The 23,303-nt window shown below is 38.7% G+C and overlaps 1 protein-coding gene across 3 annotated transcripts in view; it reads right to left on the bottom strand.

Moving 5' to 3' along the window:
- The window catches only part of PTPRG (protein tyrosine phosphatase receptor type G), a 708,699-nt gene that overhangs the window by 17,447 nt on the left and 667,949 nt on the right, over positions 1-23,303 (bottom strand). For all 3 annotated transcript variants that reach the window (XM_036031526.1, XM_028518657.2, XM_028518659.2), the window contains 10 exons: positions 17,963-18,059; positions 12,560-12,642; positions 12,237-12,371; positions 11,086-11,220; positions 8,954-9,126; positions 7,379-7,514; positions 6,822-6,968; positions 3,781-3,874; positions 2,844-2,920; positions 2,227-2,355 (listed from right to left, as the gene is read on the bottom strand). In XM_036031526.1, coding sequence (XP_035887419.1) covers positions 2,227-2,355; positions 2,844-2,920; positions 3,781-3,874; positions 6,822-6,968; positions 7,379-7,514; positions 8,954-9,126; positions 11,086-11,220; positions 12,237-12,371; positions 12,560-12,642; positions 17,963-18,059 — 1,206 coding nt within the window. The remainder of the gene's footprint in view (positions 1-2,226; positions 2,356-2,843; positions 2,921-3,780; positions 3,875-6,821; positions 6,969-7,378; positions 7,515-8,953; positions 9,127-11,085; positions 11,221-12,236; positions 12,372-12,559; positions 12,643-17,962; positions 18,060-23,303) is intronic.

The raw sequence follows: 23,303 nt of genomic DNA, 5'->3' as shown, positions 1-23,303 counted from the left end.
CATTACCCTACAAAGTAGGCACCTTGGGACCTCATACAGGTCTCTCGGTTGCCATCTGCTGTCCCGTCATATTTTCCCGAACCTCATCGACAGCCTGAAACCTCTTCCCTTTCAAAGGTGATCTGAGTTTTGGGAAAAGCCAGAAGTTGCAGGGCACCAAATCTGGGCTGCAGTGGAGCTGAGTCACCTGGGTGATTTGATGTTTTACCAAAACACTCTGCACAAGATGTGATGCATGAAGTGGGCATGTTGTCATGAAGCTGCCAATCACCAGTTGCCCATAGCTGAGGCCTTCTGAATCACCTGAATAGTTTCCATGGAGGAATGTTCAATCTTAATGCAAAATTTGATGCAGATTTGTTGCTGTACTCGCTCAGTCATTTTGAATGTGATGGCCACACAGTACACATCTCACTCAATGACGTTTACCACCCCCACTGACTAGTACAGTGAAGTTACCATTGTTCACGCATGTGCATTCCAGTCCATTCCCCTGGCTGCCAGGTTACATCAATGTTGCACAAACTGTTCTAGTTATATTAACAATGGCTGGACTTTTGCTGGACTCTTCCTGGATAGACCTTGTGTATTTATAGCGGTCAAAGATACCTAGGCATCTCTAACAGTGCTTTCTAAATAAGACACCAGTGACTTTTGGGTTATTCACAGAACTGTGGTCTTGTCAAGTTACAGTAGTAAGTAATAAAGCAAACTAGGTATCCAGAGACATTATTTTATGGAAAATTACAATAAATGCATCTGACTTTTGACCCTGGACCTGAGAGTGCAGACGAGTGTGATCGATTCTAGCCCAGCCTCCCTAGGTGTCAGAAACACTGAGGTGACGTGTTCCAGGGCAGTTCCTCCATCCTCACTGTCTGCAGACCGTTTATCCACTTATTTGGTCCAGTTTGCCCCTAGCCTCCCCATACAAATGGGCTTATGGTAGATACTTTTGGTGATTCTCCTCTGTTAAGTGACAATAGCAAAATACTAACTCAGCCAAAAAATGAACGTTTTAACAACCCTAAATGCCTCCAAATTCCACATGCTAACAGAAAAGACCCCTACTGCCAACTAATTTGAAAATTTACACTCCAGTTTTTAGCTTCAGATTCTCAACTTTGTTGCCATTCTTCTATCATGCAGAAGCAGCCTTGGAATTCTGAAGCTGAGCAAAATGCGACACAGTGAAGAAGTTCCTACTGACTGGGCACACAGTCAAATGCATGTCACCCAGACGAGGGTTCAATCACACGCTGTTCTTTCCTGATTAGAAACTCACTAATCCGATGCTCATGGAGGCCGATCCTCACTGTGTTTCTGTTTTTGTTTTGACTTCCTGTGCTTCCATGTCCTTATACTAACTTCTGAAACCAAACTATTTCTGGAACTTAGAGAGCTAAGCACAAACATTTAAGCTTCTTCTGATAAACTTGGTGACCCTTCTATATAGAGAGCTCAATAGGGAAGGGCTAACAGGAGGAGAAAGAGATAGTAGCATCAGAAAGTTCTTAAAAGTAAGTTGTAAGAAAACAGCCTTTCCTTATCTCCTCCCCTATAATAGATCTGACTTATCTATGGCAGAAAGCAAAGTAATGATATTATTACCTTTGATACCATTTGGGGGGGGTACAAAGAAACATTTCTATGATATGGGTGCAACACATACTATAGGAAAAATGATTGAAAGCATGATCTCAGGAAAGAGGTGACTCAGGTTTAAACCCTGACTCTAATTGTTTGTGTATGCCCTTGGGCAAGTTACTTCCTCCAGTTTTTCCACCTATTAAATGAGATGATAATAGTACTTACTAGCATAACATGATCAAGGGGAATGAATGAGTTTAATGCATGTAGAGTAAGAAGCACAGTTACATCCTCAAATGTTAGCTGCTATTATAACTTATTTTTCCAAAGTGACATATAGCAAATAGGACACAGGGTTAGGGTCATACATTATTGAGGTTAGCAAAAGGACCTTTTCAAAGACTTCTGCCACACTGCCATGTACAGTACAACTGAGGAGTGCTATCACCAGCATTAGAGAACAAGTAATGGAGCTGACCTGGGACTACAAAAGGAATCTGTACAGCCTTGAATATGAGAGTTCTGAATTCCCTCCCTAGCATCTACAGACACTGCAGCCCTGTGGCAAGGTATCAAAGTAATTTATGCTTATGGCCGCACTGGCTCGTTAATATATAGCAGATGTGCTTTACTCACCAAGCTCTGGTTGTCTGGCAGCATGACAATGATCTGTGCATTATGATCCCAAATCATTCGCCAGAAATCTTTCGTAGTATGTGGCAGAGGATGCTGGGTTATAATAAATTCATTGCTCCTATAATAGCCCTTCAGTTAGGAAGACGAAAAATCAGTGATCATGGGTGTTTTATTCTTACTTTGTAGTAGTAAAACACACTGATGAAATAAGATAGCATTATTTTGATGATACTAAAATAACTGAAGAAGGCATTCAGTGCATTTAAATTTTTAGACATACTTCTGCTAACATGGGTAGAGGATTTTCTCTCCATGTGCAATTCACTTCTGGTTACCCCTGCTGTTTTTACTTAACAGTAATTTCAACATTTTTTCAAAGACTAGGTGGGTGAAATTAACAATAAAATTAATTCCTAAACAAGCAATTTAAGCATTTATATACCCCCACTGATTAGGTACCTTTTGTTAGAGGTTCCAAGGTAGGAAAATCTCTATAATTTTGATAATTTGCATTGATAAATTTTTTGAAAAAATGAAACCAGCCACATAGGTGGTATCTGCTCTTTAGCACCTTTAAGTTTAACGACCTTTATTTATAATTAACTGTCGACTCTCACCATGATATAAGAAGCATTAATATAATCTGTTCCTTTCATGCCAGGCAACGGTGCAAGACCCACTCGAGCACGTTCAGCTGTCATATGGAAAAGACAAAACACCACATTTGCCTGTTACACACAGAACCAGCAGCGCTCTCTGAGTAATTTACTTGGGAAGTAATATATCCTCCTGGTTCCCCTGTCTTTTTAAGACTTACCTATATTTTTAACCAAGCTAAAGTGTTATCAGCTCAGGCAGAATGTAAAATGAAATTTTGCTACACATTCCCAGGACAGAGGCATTGTAGAAATAAAATTTTACTGTGGGAGAGATTTCCACAGGATATCCCTAATACTCTGTAGAGATGACCGAGGGTCTAAGATAAATTTTACTCTGGTTTACTATTCCTACAATTGTACCACTATATTTTACTTTGCTCTTTTCCCTTTCCCTTATCCATATCTTTCTCCCCATGAAGGGCTTAAAACACAGTGCCCTTTTCCAGTAGAGGTAGCCTCTCAGCAATCACCCATGCCTGTGTCCACAGCATGCACACAGTAACCTCTGCTGTGTCCTCAGTTATTTACACAAAGGTCACCACCTATCAACAGTGCTTTGATCTCAATAGCCAGAATACTTGAATGATGTAGTTACCATTGTACAAATTAACTTGGGAATCTATGTTTTAATAGAGTGTAATGCCACAGTGAGAATAGATAACAATTTTTCTTTTCACTAGTTACAATAAGGTAGAAGGCACCTAATTCTTGAATTTTGAGGTGAACTGAAACTAGATTTCATGCCCCACAGATGCAGCATCTTGCTGGCACTGACCCAGCCTTTGCTGTCCTGTGCATAATAACCTCTCTCCTCTGCCTCCTTACGTGACACATAATACCCAGTGAAACAGATGCTAATACACTGAACCAAGGCAAACTGAGTTTGAGATCTTACATGGCACGACTGAAGAGTTTCTGTTTTTTTCTTTGTTACACTCTTTCTGAGCACTAAAGCATTCCACATATTTTGCATTACATTGTGTGACCAGCTGAAAGAAAAAGAAAAACATTTCAGTCTTCCTTCAAAGGTAGACTTGTCACCATATTGTGATAATCATTTCACAATATATACATATACCTAATCAATATATCATACATATACAATATATACATAAATCAAATCATTATCTCGTAGACTTTGAACTTACACAATGATATATATCAACAAAGGTAGAAAAAAAACAATAAAACCAACAACCAAAAAGGAATAATTCATGGCATCTGCTTGAAGATCTGGGAAAAATACCAATAATCAGATTGCTGAGGAATAAAAACAATTTTATGCCCCTGAGAACATTTTTTGTGTTTCATTAGTGGTACTTCTCTCAATTATCTTAGTTGTCTGCATGCTTGTGCTTTTTTTCCTTTACTTTGACAGTCTTCCATCTTATTTATAACTGAGTAGTTAGGAGGAGGATCAAGGGCTTGGACTTTCCTCTAGCAACTTCCTCCGTTTGAGCAAAGGGAAAAATAAGAACACTTTCATATAAAGAGAATGTCACCATAGGGAAGTCTGCTATTTTGATGTGAGGCCACTCCTAAATACTCCAATAACCAAGCAAAACCAAGCAGGCTCACACCCTGAGTTGCTTGGGACAGGAAGTAGGTGGTTAGTATCCACAAGCAAACTCAGGCTGTAGAGTCAGGAACAAAACCCTGAGTGTGAGTCCTGGCTACACCATTTATTGGCAGCAGGAGCCTGGGCAAGACATGTCTCATCTCCTCACTTCTTCCTTTATAAATGTTGGGCCATGTCCATCTTATAGGATGCTTGGAAGATGAAATACTGGGTGGGGCAAAACTAGGTTTACAGTTGTGAGTATGTGAAACACACAGTTTATTCTCATGCTATTAGTTATTAATTTTTGTATGACTTTCCATCTGAACAACTGTAAACCTACTTTTGCCCCACCCTGAATTTCCAAAGGTCCTAAAACTGTACAAACACTCAGTAGGTCTTGGATAAATGGTGCTTACTTTCTGTTTGCATTAATATTAAAGGGTATTAAACACAGCAACATTTTCAAGTTCTAAATAAGTGGGAAGCTTATCGGGTGAATGCTTCTTATTTCTATAATCAGGTGTTAGGCTTCTTTGTGGTAGGTATTATATAAGTAATAGATATTTACTGAATTAATGTGGATTTTTTTTGTTGATGTCATTGCTTTTGTGAATTTTTTGTTCCTTAGGCACAAGAGCTACACTAGGAAAAACTGCTTCATGGTAATACATGCTAACCATATTTCTTAAAGAATTGACTGAGATCTCAGTAAATTTCTGTCGAACTGACATTGTTCTAAGGCTGTTATAAATAATTAGCCCAGTAGTATGGTTGTTCTTCCTTGTTCTGTAAAAAGGTTGAACCACCCTGTCAATCCTACATACATGTACACATTTTGGTCCATCCTAACAGCGGATATGGGAACTGTCTTCCCCCAGTGCTGTAGTACTAATGTCAACGACTCTAGAGGTAGTTTTCAAGTTTCTGATTCTTGTTTTTTTTCCTTCTACTTAAGTTCTAAAGTGGAGAGTGTCTGTAAAAGGACTGATTACCTGGTTTCCAATGGGATGAACTGATTTCTTTGATGAATTTAAAAAAAATAAAAAAAATAAAAAAGTATGTGTAAAATATTATAGAAATAGGACAGCATTTAAAAATGTTGGTTCATATTGTTCATTCATATATGGAATTTAATGAACAAATGAACAGGCAAGACAGAGACAGACTCATAAATGGAGAGCAGATGACAGCTAGTGGTCGGGGTGAGGTTAGCAGGTGGAGGGACTGAGGAAAAAGGACTCATGGACATGGACAACAGTGTGGGGATTGCTGGGGGCAGGGGGATGTAAGGAGACTCTATGGTAATGGAAAACATATAATAAAGACTATATATTTTAAAAAAAGAAATATTGGTACTTAATATTTTTTTAGAGCTCATTTTAGACATTTAAAATGAGACACTATGTCTCCACTATGAATTAACATAAATGGTATTTAGAGGAGTTTGGACACTGTGAAGGAAGAGCTAGGAGTATGAAACTGTTACAATCCAACAGTGAAATTAATCTTTTTCACTTCATCTCACTTGTTATACTTTGTTTGGCTGTCTGATTTCTTCAGGTGAGATTCAAATGAAAGATTCAGAGTCTATGGAATGTTTTACCATGAAAACTAAGCTATAAAATTTCATCTAATTCTTTCCACCTTGATACAAAATGAGAAATTACACATAGAACAATATGCAGAAAATAGAATTTAAAAGACTGAGAGACTAAGAAATAGGAAAGCACTTAGTGATTAGACAACATTTGACAGTTATAATAAATTCTTTGAGATAACTCAGCTTTTCTGATCTTAATTACTTTAGAAGTCCTTATAGTCTTTTTTTTTCACCATTACTTCAAGTCAATTCCACAAAACCTTAACTACCTGTTAACTTCTTCATGCCCCTATGAAAGAAAAAGAACAATCATTTAGGGAAAGTTAACTTTTCTCTAGTATTCTATAGATCTTTCCCAGTTTCTAAATCATCTATTAGGATAGTCTTTATTTTTTAGAGCAATATGTCAACAATTACCATTCTTAATAAGGATAAGATAGATTAGTTCCAAAAAAATGCAGATTTTTTTTTTGAACCGTAGGGTTCAAAACAGAGGTTCATAACAACTCAGAACATTGTTATTGCAGTCAGGGGCTGATGTATTTGTTTAGATAAAGCTGTAAAATTGTTCAGGAGAAAATACAACACCACACTATCTACTTGGACACCAACAATGCACACAGAAGTCAAACTTTGTATTTCTTAGCATTATGTTTGAGGAGTATAAATAGCAATCCATTTCAGTCTGTAGGTTTATGCAAAAAGACATACCCAAACTCAAGGCATTTCTTTACTTCCTTGCTTTTCTACCAAAGGAATGTATGCAAAGCACTACCTTGAATTGTTTTTCCAGTCGTGTCTTTCCGCCTACTCCTGGTATGAGGATGCTATTCACATAGCTATGCAGTTGATTTGAAGATACTTCAGTCTCTTTTCCAAGAATGGCTTCCAACAAGGCATCATGGATGAAAATGTACTGCTCCTAAAAGGTACAGTATATGGTAGTAACCTCCATCCTGTCCATTAAATCTACATTTGATGAGCTCTTCCCTTAGAAGGCACCTCCCAGTGAATTCCTTCAAGTATTTACAGCTACGTGGTTTGCCCCAATACTTACTTTGTAACTTTTTTAAGGTAGAGATTGTGTTGAGTGTAGTTCTATATTTCATACCACACCCCAAGCAGTAGGTTCAATGCATTGTGCAATGGATAAATGTGTGTTCAGTGCAGAGCTCTAGAACCATTCTCTCACATGTTATGTATTTTTTTCACTTCCTATAGCACTGAACACAGCCCTGGACCCTAGAATGAATCTATCTCCTCAATATCATTCAACTTCCAGTTAAAGAATGTGCCAGAATCTCATGACACTGGCAGCTGGCCACTGCTTACCTCAGTCTGGACGAGGTAGTTACGCTGTGTCCTGATATGCTTCAGGAAACCCAGGACGTTAACTGTGCTTTTGTCTTTTATCTGTTGCAGCATGCTGTCTATTACAATGTAGGTGCCTGTCCTGCCCACACCAGCACTGGAAGAAAAGGGACACTCAACTAGTACCTCTTGCTTTATCATGTCATGAACTGCAGATTAGAAAAATTACCATCTCAATGGCTAATGAGTGCAGAAATAATGCTGATGTTTAGATAGATTATTCATCCTTGATAGTATCCAAAAACTTTATTAGGATATTTCCCATTCCATGAGTCTTGATGGGGAGCAAAGGCTGCCTTCCTGCCACAGGAGCTGCAGAAAATGATACCTCCTAGTCTTCCCAGTCTCCTGTGGCAGCAGCCATCTCTACACCAGAGCCATGCCTGCTGAGGCATCATGTAGGGAGTTGTCCTTGTTGCTTCGGCATATGCCTGCTTCTCTGGCTCCCGCAGTGGTTCTGGGAATGCCTGTTAGCCTTTCAATAAATCCCTTTGCTGCCCAACTACTCCTCCAGTCTGCTCAGTCTGAGGAAGTTCCTATTTAAAGAGGTGCTTTCCTTTAATAATCCAGGTATAGAATAAGAATGTCACATCTAGACAATTAGGCCTCTTATTCACATTTTCTATTGTTACTGAAACTATATTCAGTACTGTAGACCTTCGATGTAATGTAGCAAGCTTCTTTTGGTAGAATTTTCCCCAGCAGGTCCCTGTTTGATACAAGTCTACTGACACCCAAGCCCTTTTGATAGGCATTTATCTGTATTTTATTGATTCCTACATGGGTTAGCAAACATGTACAGTTCTCATGGGCCTTTAAACAGAAGATGGGTTCCCATTTCTGCAAAGGATCTTGCGTAGGATAAGAATAGCCCAGGGAAATGCTTAGGAAATGCCCTGCACAATATCCATCTGAATATCAGTGAAAATAAAAAAAAATCAAGAATAAAATTTCAAACAAAACTCAGTAAAAACATTTTTTAAATAGCCAACTAAAGTTGTTTGAGGTAGTTAAAGAGAGAAAATGGATTTTACAGAAGGCTTTCCCAGTGTTTTAAAAAAGTTTATATAGCATATAAAAACTAAAATTTTGTAAATAAAAGTCTTTCATACATATTGTAATTAACATTATTTCGAGGAACCCACAAGGAAAGCCATACATAAAACCTCAAGATCTCTAGTGTAGAAAGTTCTAAACTTGTGTTTAAGGTTAGATTTTTACATATTATGAGCAGCCTGCAATTTCCCTATACACAATGGAGATAATAAAATAATGTTATAAAATCTAGAGGTTCATCCTCTAAGAGTAGATTTTGTTTTAATCTCAGAAGCAGCAGATCTTAATGTCATGGGAATAGAGTTACTTTACATAAGCCTAACAGGTCTTACTGGTTCCAGTTTTCAATGGAAGACTCAGTTTCTTAAACAAAACAGTAGCAGGGCTACAGTGGCCCAAATTCACAAGGCCCACACCCCTTGCTCTGCCCATCTCAGATGCAGAACCCAGGCAGAAGATAGGGAAAGACGTCAGCCCCACCTGCAGTGCACCAACACAGGGCCCATTTCTGGCGTCCGGGCTGCCGAGGACCTCCTCACAAAGGTCAGGACTGGCAGGGCGTACTCAGGGACTCCCATGTCAGGCCACTGTGTGTAGTGATACTGGATTACCACCCTTTCATTCTGACGGCCCTTGGGATTTCCCTTCTGACCCTATAAGAAAGGTGAAAAACGATGTCTTTAAGCTGACTGTGAGCATTTTAGAGATAATGTAAGCATGCTAGGAAACAGCACCCCTGATCTCGTTCATCCTAATGTTCCTGGGGCAGGTACTTCCTCACTGTGGCCATCTCATGCCATAAATGGAGAAACTGTATTAGGCATCTTTTAGGAGAGAAAATGGTTTAAGGTTATGCCAAAAATAAATGTTTAAAATTAGGGTTTTCTTTGGATTTGGAACCATATAGAACACTTTGCAATTTGCCTACAAGGCCTCCATTTCCTGACTTCTTGCACCAGAAGGCCTGAGTGCTCTGCTCTCATCTGACTGTGGGCCGTGACTCCCATTTCTTCCCACTGTTGGGGTGGGACCTTCAGGAGCCCAGGTGCTGGCTGCTGCTGTGCGCACTCCAAGAAGTGCGGGGAGGGTCCTAAGTGACAAATGATTCTCTGTCTCTAGAGTCAAAGGCAGAAATAAATTTATCACTTTTATAAATGAATTTTTCAGAGTAGTTTTCTTTTAAGTGGCTAAACTTTTTACAACTTAAATATTTCAGGTGAAAAATTTCTCCAAACAGATCACTTGCAATGATATGTCTTTTCTTACTACCAATACCTCTAAAAAAGTTTTTTTTAATGACTGAGAGTCATGAATAAATCAACACTGAAGCTTGTAGGGCATTTGGCCCTGTGCTACAAAGACCCCGGATGGCTTTGATTTCTTAATTCTTCTGTTAACTCTCGTTTGGCTGTCTCTTTCTCGTTTTCAGTTATTACTTTATCCTCTTATCAGTGAACAAAACATCTGAAATTGCCATGTGGTTTCTTCCTCTGACTGAAGCTATTTCTGAATGAAGAGTAAGTGGGCCATGTTTAAATACCTGATGGGCTTCCATGAGTAATGGGCTTTGTAAGTATAAACTGATTATTGGTTAGCTTGAGTTAGCTAACAGTTCTCTGATAAAGAACACAGATAATACAGTGCTACTGATTTTTAAATACTTCTGCCATTCTTGGGAAAAACTATACATAGAAAGGACTGTTAACCTTGGACTACAGATGGGCTTCAGAGCCACTGAAATTGTATATAATAATTTCAGTGAATGAATTCCTCTGGAGCAAGGGAACTACAGTTTCGTCACACTCTCAAAGATGTCCAAGACTCAAAAAATAAAAATTAAGACCCAGTGCTACAAACAACTGCTATTTCTGAGTCTCTGCAGAGTAATTACTTTACATTTTCTTAATGAGCATCTGTCTGGAGTTCATAGTACTGCTGTACTGATCTGAGTCTTGATGGGACGGTAGAGTTTGAACAAGAGGAACTGACATAACTTGAAAGAGCATTTCTACAAGGTGTGATTCTCAGGATGTTCAGTTCTACAGAAAAGGGTTTTATTGTCAAGTGCCGTTGGAAAACACTAGGCAAAACAAAGTTAAGTAGGTTTCTTAACTGCAGCACTCTAATCACCTGTGTTCACTGTACATTTCTAAAGGCGGGGTGGGGGGGGGGCATATATTATGTAGCATTAGTTTCCCGTACTCTTAGGTAGCAGGATCTGATTTTTGCAAGCATCTTGCAGGCTTACTATTCCTTGAAACATGCTTTGGGAAACAATGCCTTAAAGCTGTCAGAAAATTGGAATTAAAAAGCGAACTCGACAAACAGATGCTGCTGTATCTGCTAGTTACCAAAACCTAAGAAGACCTTTTTAAAAATTAAGACTTCTTCGTAAAGAGATTAAAGAACTCAATCAGGCCAATTAAATTCCATTATGTGCTTTGCCAGTATCTTTCACACAATACATTGATGTCAATCAACAGAGTTGTGAAAAAATGTTTTAAAATACTTTCTAAAAACCAAGTTGGTTATGAGAATTGGCCTTGGTTGTAGTCATTATCACCCACGTTTAGGAAGAGACACCCTGGCATCCCACCCGACTCCTTCAATACCTTTTTCACTTTTGTATTTCTGACTGAAAAACGACGAACAGTATAGCAGGCGTGTACTTTTGTGCTCTTCAGTGTGACAATAATGTTTCCATACTCCTCACTATTCTCTGTTGGCCAATATTGATCACATTTTCGCTGCAAAAAGAAAAACGTAAATCGCAACTGCAGTTGTTGCTCTAATTATACTGTTGATAATATAACTTCAAATGACAACAACTTAAAATGATATTACCTGTTAAAATGTAGGTAATATCACTGTTGTTGACAGAAAAAGGAACTCATGGGCTGAATTGCTTAGAGGAAGGTATGGCCTCTGAAGAGGTTACTCTTGGGAAAAATTTGGCCAAGATCATTTCAGAAATGAGCCTAGTATGCATGATCATCTTTCAACATATGCTATACTATCAAGTGGGCTTAAGAAAGAAATCTGTATGCTGGACCTGTAAGAAATGTAGGTAGGTTACGTTTGTTACAAAGGGAGCTTAAGTGAGGCTGGGCCGCATTCACAGCTTGGGTCACCAAAAGCAAAATAGAGACTCCAATAGTCAAAGTGAAGCTGTAGTGATTTTAAGTAATAAACCTGGAAATTAGTCCTTACCACAGTCTAAATTAGCATCATCTATTATAAGTTCATTACCTCATAAACTCTAAATTATTAATTATCTTCTTTAAAAAGGGTCCTTTTAATGATGGTCAAGGTGCTTAAACAGTCTCTTTACTTCCTCCCATGGAATGGTTAATACTCCCTGACTACACTGTTTCTTCCCACTTCCCTGCCTTTGTTCTTTGTCTCCCCTACATGTAGAAGCCCTCCCTGCTCTTTTCAGCCTCCTAACTCTCCTCCTAACTCGTTGTTCAAGTCTCACTTCAAATATTGGTTTCTTTACTAAATACCTATACTAGACAACACAGTCCCCCAACTTTGCAGCATCCCCCAATATTCTACTCATCTCTGTATCACAATGGACCCACTCCTGTGAGTGCACAGCTCTCACTCCCACCAATCCACAAGCAAGGAAGGGACAAGAGGACACTCTGCATTCCTATAAGTCTCTCCATAGCCGGTGGAGTTCCTACCCTGCAGCAGGCACTGCACAAATATTTTTTTGAACAGGATACATGATTAAGATAGTAAGCCAAGAGGTTCTTACTCTTCCTTTTTCCACAAGGTTTGTAATCATGACAATGATCCCAGTGTTTTGTTCCCAAATCATCCTCCAGAAATCTTCAAACGTAGACTTTAAAGGTCCCTGGGTGGCGATGTAGGCTTTTGCTTTGTTGTAACCCTTCAAAGATGACACAGCACAAAGTAAGATGAAAGGGGTATCCCAGACTAGTTAATAATTCAAGTGCCATCCATACTGAATAGGCTGTGTTTTCAGTGAAAGCTCCGTGCAGCATTAACACACACTCAAAAGTCTCTGTGGCACTCTTTAATGATTAGAAACAGGTTTATAAAAACATTTTGACTTACATCGACATAGTTTGCATTAATGTAGTCGCTGTGCTTAGAGTCTTTTCCTGGTAAAGGTCTTAACTTCACCCTACTGTGATCATCTATAGAGGATAAGAAAACAAAAAAGCAAAACCAAAATGTATAATTCAAAATCTAGCAGCATTCTGAAGTACAAGACAAGGCAAATGGTTTTTGTGGTATCTCTTGGATGCCCCTGAGAAATCTTTTGACGGAAGAGCAACTAAAAATTAAAAGAGCATTTGAAACCATCTCAAAAACACAAGGACGCTTCTACCTCATGCTCTGACCTGTGAATGCCCCCCAAATGTAAACATGTTTTTATTAGTTAATGTAAAACAGCTGCAAGTTGCAGCCTTCCCAAATTTCCTTGTCCTATAGTTTAAAACCAACTGCCAAGGTCTTTGATTACCCATGCCCCTATCCTCTCCACATTAGTACAAGTATTAAAAAGTGATATGTTATATCAAGTCTGCAACATCTATTTTTCAGGAGAGTTCACTGCTAAAGTCAGTTGGAGTCTTTGCCAGGCCAATAGAACCTACACGATTGAGGGAGCTAGAGCTGCTTGTAACAGCAGTATCACTGCAGGAATATGAATTCAGTGACCAGATCTTAGGATCCACTTGGCTTCAGCTTATGAACAAAAGGGGCAATGCTATGTGTCTCTAGTTGCCCCACAGAGTGAGCTTGTATTTTCAAGGTAACAAATTAAATTAATAAAACAAAGCTGAGGTGATAATTTTATTTTCCTTAGCTAGGAATGGGAAAAGGCCAATTTGCATTTCTGTTTATGGTCATGATCATCAACAGCTAGCTCAAAAAAAAGTCCAATGCATGGATTAGCCCAGACACAACTGACAGACTTATCAAGCACATTTTCAAAGCCCTCTGCACTCTGGGAACTGGGAATTGCTGCTGCTGTTTTGACAAACTCTCAGACCACAGGTGATATGAGCAGGGCTGCCTGATGTAAATAGGCCCCATATGAAAAATTTCAACTAAGGTGTCTGTGTATGCAAACTGTCCTGGCTTGATAGCATTATACTGTAAATAGTTATTTCTCAGACAGACAAAGTAAAACATACTCTTCAAGTTGCAATTTCATATTTAATTAATAAAGTAATAGGATCACTAAATAGATCAATATAGGAGCTGGCGTGGTGGCATCAACTTATACTTTGAAAGCTGTGATGCTCTATGAGAGAGGCTTTTCCTACACTGTTTTTCTGGCATAGTCATGGACAAGTTTTACTTGCAACATGACATTTCCATGATATTCTTTGCTTTATAAAGGTATTCATGTAGGGGTAGACCAATGTGACAAGTGATATGCCCAGAATCTGACAAAGTGGCCAAGAGAACACCAACCCAACTCTTCAAACTTTGGAAAATTGAGTCATGTGTAATTTGAATTTGTGACAGTAAAACCACAATGAAGTTGTGAAAGTATAACCGCATCTAGCTGGAGATGGTGGTTTTCCAGCAAAACACTATGATAGTTGGTCACATCACATAGCAGTTGCTTTGACTTCCTATCTCTTCTTTCCTACGTATGTTTAGCCAAGGCAGTGAGATCACTAGAAATAAAGACTGCTAGGGCACAGAGAATGGTATGTGTAGATATATGCAAGACATGTATTTTGTATATATCCCTGCCTGAGTTACATGGTTAGAAATGAGCTAAACAAACAAGCAAATGCTCAGTCTCAGCAAAGTGAGCCTTGACTGGCTGGCCAACAAATATAGCCAAATCTCATTCAAGATTTGGAGAGAAAAGAAAAATTTCACTCTTCTTCCTTGTTCTCTTTTTTAACCTCCTCATCCTCTCTGAAAAACTGAAAACTGAAAATAATCATTAGAACTAATAAATGAGTTCAGCCACGGTTGTAAGACACAAGATCAATATATAAAAATCAATTACATTTCTATACATTCAATGAACAATCTGAACATAAAACTAAGTAGACAATTCCATTTACAATAGCATTAAAAAGAATAAAATATCTAGCAATAAGTTAAACAAAAGTACAACACTTATAAAATGCAGACTGTACAACATTGTTGAAAGGAAAGATGACCCTAAGTTAATGGAAAGGCATCTGATCTTCATGAATTGAAAGACTTACTATTGTTAAAATGGTAATGATTCTCAAATTAAAATTGATCTACAGATTTGATGCAATCCATATCAAAATCCAAGCTTCCTTTTTCTTGCAGTAATGAACAAGTTGATCATATGGAAACACAAGGGACCCAGATTAGGCAAAAGAAAAAAAATCTTGCAAAAGAAGAACAAAGTTGGTTGGAGGACTCACGGTTCCAATTTCAAGCTTATTACAGAGCTACAGTAAATAATCAAGATGGTATGGTACTGATATAAGGATAGGCATTAATGGGATAGAGCTGAGAGTCCAGAAATAAACCCTATACCTTCGTTGGTTAATTTTCATTAAGGGTCCTAAGACAATTCAATGAGGAAAAGAAGAGCTACTTTTCAACAAATGGTACTGGGACAACTGGATATCAATATGCAAAGAATAAAGTTGACCCCTACCTCCAACCATATACAAATATTAATTCAAGATTGATCAAAGACCTAAATGTAAAAGCCAATACGATAAAACTATTTGGCAAAAACATAGGTGTAAATATTAATATAGGTATAAATATTCAGGATCTTGCATTAGGCAATGGTTTCCTAGCTATGAAACCAAAAGCATAGGCAACAAAATAAAAAAAATTAGATACACTGGATTTCATCAAAACTAAAAAAAAATAGAGGGAGGTGGGGAGGGCGGGGGTGTTGGGCTGGGGTGGGGGAAAAAGGCAGAAAACTGTACTTGAACAACAATAAAAAAATAAATGCATCAAAGGAGGATATCATGAAGAAAGTGAAAGGGCAATGCAGAGAATGAGAGAAAATATTCATAAACTATCTAATCAGGTATTTGTATCCAGAATGCATAGAGAACTCTTCAACTGGAAACAAAAGGACAAGTAATCCATTTAAAAAATGGGCAAAGAATAAGAAGAGTTATTTCTCCAAAGAAGCATACCAATAGCCAATAAGTACGTGAAAAGATGTTTGTCATCACTAATCACTAGGGAAATGGAAATCAAAACCACAGGTAGATACCACTTCACATCCATTAGGATGGCGAAGTAAGCCAGGTGGTGAGAGACAAATACGGTATGACCTCGCCTATAAGTGGAACCTAATCAACAAAACAAAAAAGCAAGCAAATATAACCAGAGACATTGAAATAACGAACAAACTGACAGTAACCAGAGGAGGGGAATAATGGTAGAAAGAAAAAGGGTCATCAAGGAACATGCATAAAGGACCCATGGACAAAGACAAAGGTGGGGAAAGGATTAAGGGTAGGAGGTGGGGGTGGGTGGAACAGGGGAAAGTAGTGGTGGGCTAATGGAGACAATTGTACTTAAACAACAACTAAAAAATGCCAAAAAAAGAAAGAAAGAAAAGAAAAGGATAGCTCTTTTCATAAAAACAAAGTCACAAGTGTTGACAAGGATGTGGAGATACTAGAGCCCCAATATAGTGTTGGGAAGGTAAAGTGGTGCAGCCACTTTGGAAACTCTGAAATATTAAACAAAAACTTACTATATAAGCTAGATATTACATTGCTAAGTATAATCTCAAGAGAATTAAAATTATGTGACTATACAAAACCACATATACAAATGTTCATAGCAGCATTATTCATAATAAAAAAGTTGAAATAACTCAAATGTCCACAAATGGTAAATGAGTAAACAAAATGTGGTATTTCCATACCACAGTATTATTCAGCTACGAGAAGGAATTAAATACTGATACAATCTACAACATGGATAAATCTCGAAAACAGCCTGCTAAGTAGAAGAAACCACCTACAAAAGGCCACATATTGTATGATTCCATTTATATAAAATGTCAGAATAGGCAAATCTACAGAAACAAAGTAGATAAGTGGTTTCTAGGGAGTTTAGGAGAAAGGGGTGAATTGGGAGTGATGGGGTAAAGGGGCTTCTTGTTGGGGGTGCTAAGGATGTTCTATAACTAGATAGTGGTAATGGTTACATAACCCTGACTATTCTAAAAAGCATTGAAATTTTAACTTTAAATGGGTGAATTTATACGGTATGTGAATTACATTCACTCAAGTATTATTAAAGACTATCTACAGTGGTCAAATTTAACTGGTCTAATTTAAATGCACAGTTACATAAAATTCTATGTATGTTAACCATATGTGCCTCTGTCCTCAATATCAAAGAATATATTATCTGTCAGTGACCCAATTACCAATGTCTGTGAAAAGTGGCATTCTAGCCATAGAAGTGAACTGTGCTCCTAGGCTATTCCATGAGGCTCCATAAAAATAACACTTATTTGAGTCAGGAATCTCCATGATATTCCTTTTTTTTTTTAAACAAAACCTTCAGTCATTCCTATTTTTTAAATTTTTTAATTTATTGATTTCAGAGAGAGAGGAGGGTGGCAAGAGAGTGAGAGAGAAACACTGATCTGTTGTTCTGCCCATTTATGCATTCATTGGTTGATAACTTGTACGTGCCCCTACCAGGGATCGAATCCACAACCTTGGTATATTGGAATGATGCTCTAACCAAATGGATTACCTGGCTAGGCCTCAAGAATACTCTTGACCCAGAATATGTTGGATAGGACTAAGCACATGGGCTATAGGACTGGAGGCTCATCACTTAAAGGTATAGACCTAGTCTTAGAAAGAAGGATGGTTTTGAAATCAGCTTCATTCAATTCTCAGGACATCTATTTTTTTAAAGATTTCATTTATTCCTTTTTAGAGAGAGGGGAAGGAAAGGAGACAGAGAGGGAGAGAAACATTATTGTGTGAGATTAGTTGCTTCTCACATGCCCTTGGCTGGGGACCTGGCCTACAACCCAGGCATGTGCCCTGACTGGGAATCAAACCAGTGACCTTTTGGTTCACAGGCTGGCACTCAATCCACTGAGCCATACCAGCCAGGGCTCAGGATATCTATTTGTATTAAAAGACTTGGCTCTCATTGATTAAAAACAATGTCAAGGTAGCTATGTGATGTTAAAATTTTGATTCCCAGCATTGGATATGGAGTCACACCACGTGGAAACAGTGAAGCTCAGAACATTTTCTTTCAATCGTCTTATTATTAAGCTTAATAAAAAAGATCCAACAGCTTAATGGAAGAGTAAGGAGGGCAGAAAATGTCCCCATTTCTTCCTATGCACTGTTGAAGAAGATAGGCTAATGACAGGATAACTGGCAAGTGTCATTCTTTTCTGGCATCCTGATTCTGACTGCATGCCTTTCAGCTTACACCCAGCATGAAGATTTAATTTCCTCGAGGTTGAAGATAAAGTTTATTACTCACATGCTAAAATGTTGATGTATCTGTTTTTGTGCTTGTTATCTGGATGATTGGAATGCTCTGCAGTGATGTTCATATCAGCTGTACAGCGCTGGACTTCCTAGTGAAGAAAACAGCAGGGTTTCAGAGATTTTAGACACACTTGAGACAATGAACAGCAAGGTCATAGAAAGAAGCTATTCACACTCAAAAGCATAAGGTATTCACTCACTCCGTAGGCACTGCCACTGTTACCTCCCCAAACTCAACCTCAGAAATAATTACTACTGACATATTCATAACAAACATAGGAAGGATGTGAACAAGATAAAAGGATTTCATCCTTTACTAATTCATCAATCATCTACTTTATTACAGATTTTGACCTAGGCATGGGGATTTCAAAGCAGTATCTCTTTTTAAATGTCACAGTTTGATGGGTGAGAATAACATGCAAAAAGATAATGACAGTCAAATGTGATTAAGAGCAGGGAGGCCTGAAGAAACTATGATAGGTGCAGAGAGGAAGGCTTCAGACAGGAGATCATTCACGGGACTCCTAAAGGACGAGAAGACTTTTCCAGGCAGACATCTAATCTCCACCATGATTTGCAATATGCTCTTTGGTTATATAGCCTCATTTTACACTATCAGATTGCAAATTGGCTATAAAGACTCAATCCTGAAATGACACTAATATATGGCCCAATCAGTTGTCATATCTGGCTTAAATATATGTCTCTGAAGAATTATTTGTGAACTCAAATTTTATTTAAATTATCATTCTTTAGAAAAACAGCAGAAGAAGCAATTCTCATTGGCTACCTTTGTCATGGATATAAACGTTATCCATTAGCCTAAAATAAGGGTGCTGAAAAGTCAAATTTTTCTAAACTGTATGCTTCAAACCCAAGAAAGTACTGGAGCTGACTAATAAGGGAAGTCATTAGGAGTGCACAGCTGCTACAAAGACCAGGAGCAAAGTGACACAAAATTATCAGGAGAAAAGTTTTACACGTAGCAGATGTAACAGAGTTTAGGAGCATGCAGACGTTTTTTTCACAAAGGAGTTGCTTAGCAATTAGGGATGTTTTCCACAGCATTTACATCAGGCATAATGAACACAAGGAACTGGCTGTCTTTTATATTCACAGACTACTTCGCAGCGAGGAGTCCTCTGTTCTCTCCAAGGAGGAACTCACTTTAATTGGAGAATTTGGGGTATAAAAACAAAAGGGTGCAATCTAGTCAAAGAAACCATATTTAAGGACTCCTGTTTCTTGGATGCTGAAGACTGAATTTTTCATAGTTGTAGGCCTTCCCAGTTGTCCATTAAAAAAAAAAAGAAAAGAAAAAAAGTCCCACAGGCTTTAATTCAACATACCTCTCTGGGGAAAGTGTGTTTTTCAGGACAATTCTTACCATTTCTTTACTCTTACTAAATGTGATAAACTCTGATATTTTCTATTCTAATGGTTTATAACCTATGGTTTGGCAAATGCTAGATTAAAGGGGCCTAAGGCTGTCTTTGGCTCTTCCCCCTAAAACAAGATAAAGTGCTGGGCACAGAGCCCTGAGGTAAGATCTTAATAGCAACAAGAACATAAGCAAACCTAGCCACAAGTGTGTGTTTGCGGAACTAGCCTTTCAGAATTGCCCTGAAAGCCTGAGGTATACGCTTTTGAATACTATGAGGGCAGAAAATTCTGAAAATGGAAGACACTAATGCAATCTATACACAAATCCTTGAAATAAGCTGGCATCCTTTGTTGCTGGATTTTAAAGGTCAGACCTTTGGCATATACCTCTTGAGGGCTGAGTTGCTGAAATATCTTGCGAGGAGAGATTCTAGCTTTTAGTACTTTAGTTTGAGATTCGCTTTGTTTACTGATATTTTTCTCCACTGTGTAAATCTGACCACCCTAGTTACGGACTAAGGTTGAGCCCCTATTATAATATAATGCAATTGACCAAGACTGCTTTGGGAGGAGCTGTCTGCACTGTTTAAAGCAGTCATTCAATACGGCCAATCAAACTTTCTGTTATCTAAAACCCTCGGTCTGATCTGTCACTTCTATTTCCCTTTTCCAATTATGTGAATGACAGAAAACAAAGAATAGTCATAAATAATGTTAAATCTGATTTTATAGAACCCAGGAGGTTTGCCTAAGGCCTTCTGATTCTGTCCTGTTGATGATAATGTCATCTGTAATTCCTTGCAGTGCTGCTTGGCTCATTTAGATGCTGATAATATCATCTGATCCTGGGGTGGCCTTTTTCCATCAGAAATGGCATTTCAAAGTTAATGTGATTTTAATAGGTGTCACAACATTCAAAGTGACACTGGCTGATGGAGTATGTATGGTAAAGTTACCTAGTTAGCACTCTGATAGTTTCAGATTTAAGTTTGTTTGTATTTTACTGTCTATATAACAAAGATGGAATTCTCAAAATGAGTATTCTTAAGACTAAGAGGCACACAACCACAGAAGACGGTGGAGTGAAGACAAGCGATTTAAAATACAGTACAACTTTAAAAATGAACAAAAACACTAAAGTTGATATATTTTTCCTTGGGCTAAATCTCCTTTTGCCTGGACGTGATGGCGAGACGCTGTCCAAGGGCACGTGGAGACTTACTGTCCTGCTGTTCTGTGGCTCAGTATGAACAAATAATTGAACAAAAGTACGTCTAGAAATCTTTTGGATTACTATTCAGCTTTACAAAACAAGCTGAGAAGAAATATTTTGACCTGGTGACCAAGTGTTAGGCCGAGTATGTGTAATATTCTTAGTGCCTGAGTTCGGGCAGCCTAAATGGCATTACAGGGAGAGTTCTACAGAAGACTGACAAATTTCAGTCCTGAGGACAGCCCAGCGCTCGCACTGTCAGACTCAGGGCAGCCCCTTGCCGGATGCTGGTTGCACTGCATCTTCCTGCGTCAGTTCTCTGCTCAGGCTACAACTGCTGCCACACTGATTTTCTTCAAATGCTGTTCTGACTTTGTTATTGTCTTGCTCAGAAACCTATAGATAGATTCTAAATTCTTTAGCCAGCCTTTCAGGTTCCCAACCTATCTTTCACCAACACCCTTCCCAATCCCAAAGTTTTCATTCTGTGCCCTTTGCTTCCTTGCTATTTCCCTAGCTCTGAATGCCTGTCTTCTTCCCTCCAAATCCAGGTGTCTCTATCAGAAATCCCTGCCTCACCACTCCAGCACACGACCCCATCTTTGGAGTATACATCACAGTGCCTATTACCTGCCACAGGTCTATAAAATAACATTATCTTTTTTATACAATCTGTGAACTTTGCCTAACTCACTTTTGTCTCACTTTTCATAAAAACTCCATCTTAACCAACCATGATTTTCTTCACAATAAGGGTTTAAAAACATTTATCTTCAAGCCATTTAAGATCCATACTGGCATTTTGTCACTATGGCTCTGGAAACTCTGCAGGTTCATTTTCTGCCACCTTGCAGCTGGCAGTCTGCATGCAGCATCACGCCTCTGTTCCCCATTATGTGTCACGGGCAACATGAACTCTGCATCCTACATAAAGTGCTTGTGGCCATTGGTCCCTCAGTGCATGGGCTCAGGTGGACACAGCTTTGCTCTCTTGATTTAAAATGAGCAAATGGCCCAAATTTAGCTCAGCTGGAGTTAATTGCAACACAGGCGACACCCCAAAGGATCCTGCCAAGGGGTACTGGACCTCTGGCCTCAGTCTTTAATCTTGTGATGCTCTTGACCCTGCCTGTTAATTCTGCCAATGCCAGAGCCTCAAGCTCCCTCTTTTTGAAAGATTATGCTAGCAAGGTGCCTTTGGAAGCCTCCTGTATTATGACAAGGAGGCTGGGGAAGACTCTGGTGGTTGAAGTCAGCTTAGGTAGCCAAGGGAACAGAGTAATCGAATGCCATCCTGAGATGACGGCTGATGTTATTTCCAGTGACTGCAAAATCTGCTAGAGGTATAATGTCTCCAGCTTTCACAGGCTCCAAAATTTATTGGACAAGGGCAAAAGGCTTGCTTTCAACATCACCTCTACACAAAGACTCAAAATTACCAGTCAATCATTTTTCTCATTCTCTTCCAAGCAGCAAAGTTCTGAGAAAGTGAGTTATTCACCAAAATTTTTTTCACATCCATCCATGATTTTTAAACATGATGGGGCAAATAGAAGTTTTGATGAGCTACCCAATCAAAGTTCAGAGGGGGCCCTCTCCTCTGCACTCTCCTAGAATGCTGGGTCTGTGTTAGTACTCACTTTGCTTTGCCCTCTATTTCACTGGTGTGCCCTCCGACCTCGCCCCAGCAAAGAACTTGAGGGCAGAGTCTTTAATTCACCCTTGTACTTTATATTATTTCCAGAGGCTATAAGGTACTCATAACTGGTAGGTGAATTGTTTTATTTCCTCTTAGTAGCCAAATATCAACTGTTAAGTGGTATTTTCTATGATTTTAAGATTAGTTCTTTAATTTTAGAGCTTTATTCAGATTTTTATAGGTCAGATTCTCAGCATTCTGGGAAGGCTCTAAACCAAAAAGGTTATGTAATGGACTTCCAACATTCTTAGTGGCAGCTCCTTAATTTTGGCTGTCCCCCACCCTGTTTTTATTGTCAAGGCAAGTGTTGGCCCATCAGCAGCATGATCAGTTTTAGACAATCACAGCTAACCTTGGATTTTCTCCTTCTGACTTCAGCTCATTACAGGACACTCCTCTACTGAAAGTCTGGAGGGGGTTAAGGTTAAACGTGTGTGCTGGCTTCAGACAGTCCTGGTCTGAACACCTGTTTCTATCTTTTCAAAATGAAGCCACCCAAAGCCTTAGTTTTCTCCTGGGTCAAGTTTCCTCATCTGTAAAATGGGAACAGTAAAGTGCCACCTGTCATGGGGTGCTACTGAGGAGGTAAGTATGCACGGGCCATCGATCAATTACTATTCCACATAGAGAGATCTGACATCTGGGGCCAAGGTTACTAGTCTCTTAACATAATGAATGTTTTGTTTGTGGTTTTTTTAAATCACACAAGATCTGTTTCCCTGACCTTCCTTTTATACCTATCACACTCTCTTGTTTATAAAACAGCCTTAATACTGTTTTATATAGACTGTTACCAATTTTCCTTTTTAGCAGAGCCACCAAAAGGCAAAAATACTACTGTTTTTAAATACTTCAGACTTTCCCTATATGAGAAGATGACAGTGCATTAGTGAGATTTGATACTGTCTCATTCCCCACTTCACGTTGCAGCCACGCCATTCTGAAGCAGAAGAAAGGATATTCTTCCCATTCTGAATAGCTCTGATTTCCACCCTTTCAAACCTGATCGTGAAATGACATCAGGAGAACAATGCC

This window comes from Phyllostomus discolor, chromosome 7, assembly GCF_004126475.2.
Source record: "Phyllostomus discolor isolate MPI-MPIP mPhyDis1 chromosome 7, mPhyDis1.pri.v3, whole genome shotgun sequence".
NCBI lineage: Eukaryota > Metazoa > Chordata > Mammalia > Chiroptera > Phyllostomidae > Phyllostomus > Phyllostomus discolor.
The sequence above is the reverse complement of the archived record's forward strand: the minus strand, read 5'-3'. Positions and strand labels throughout refer to the sequence as shown.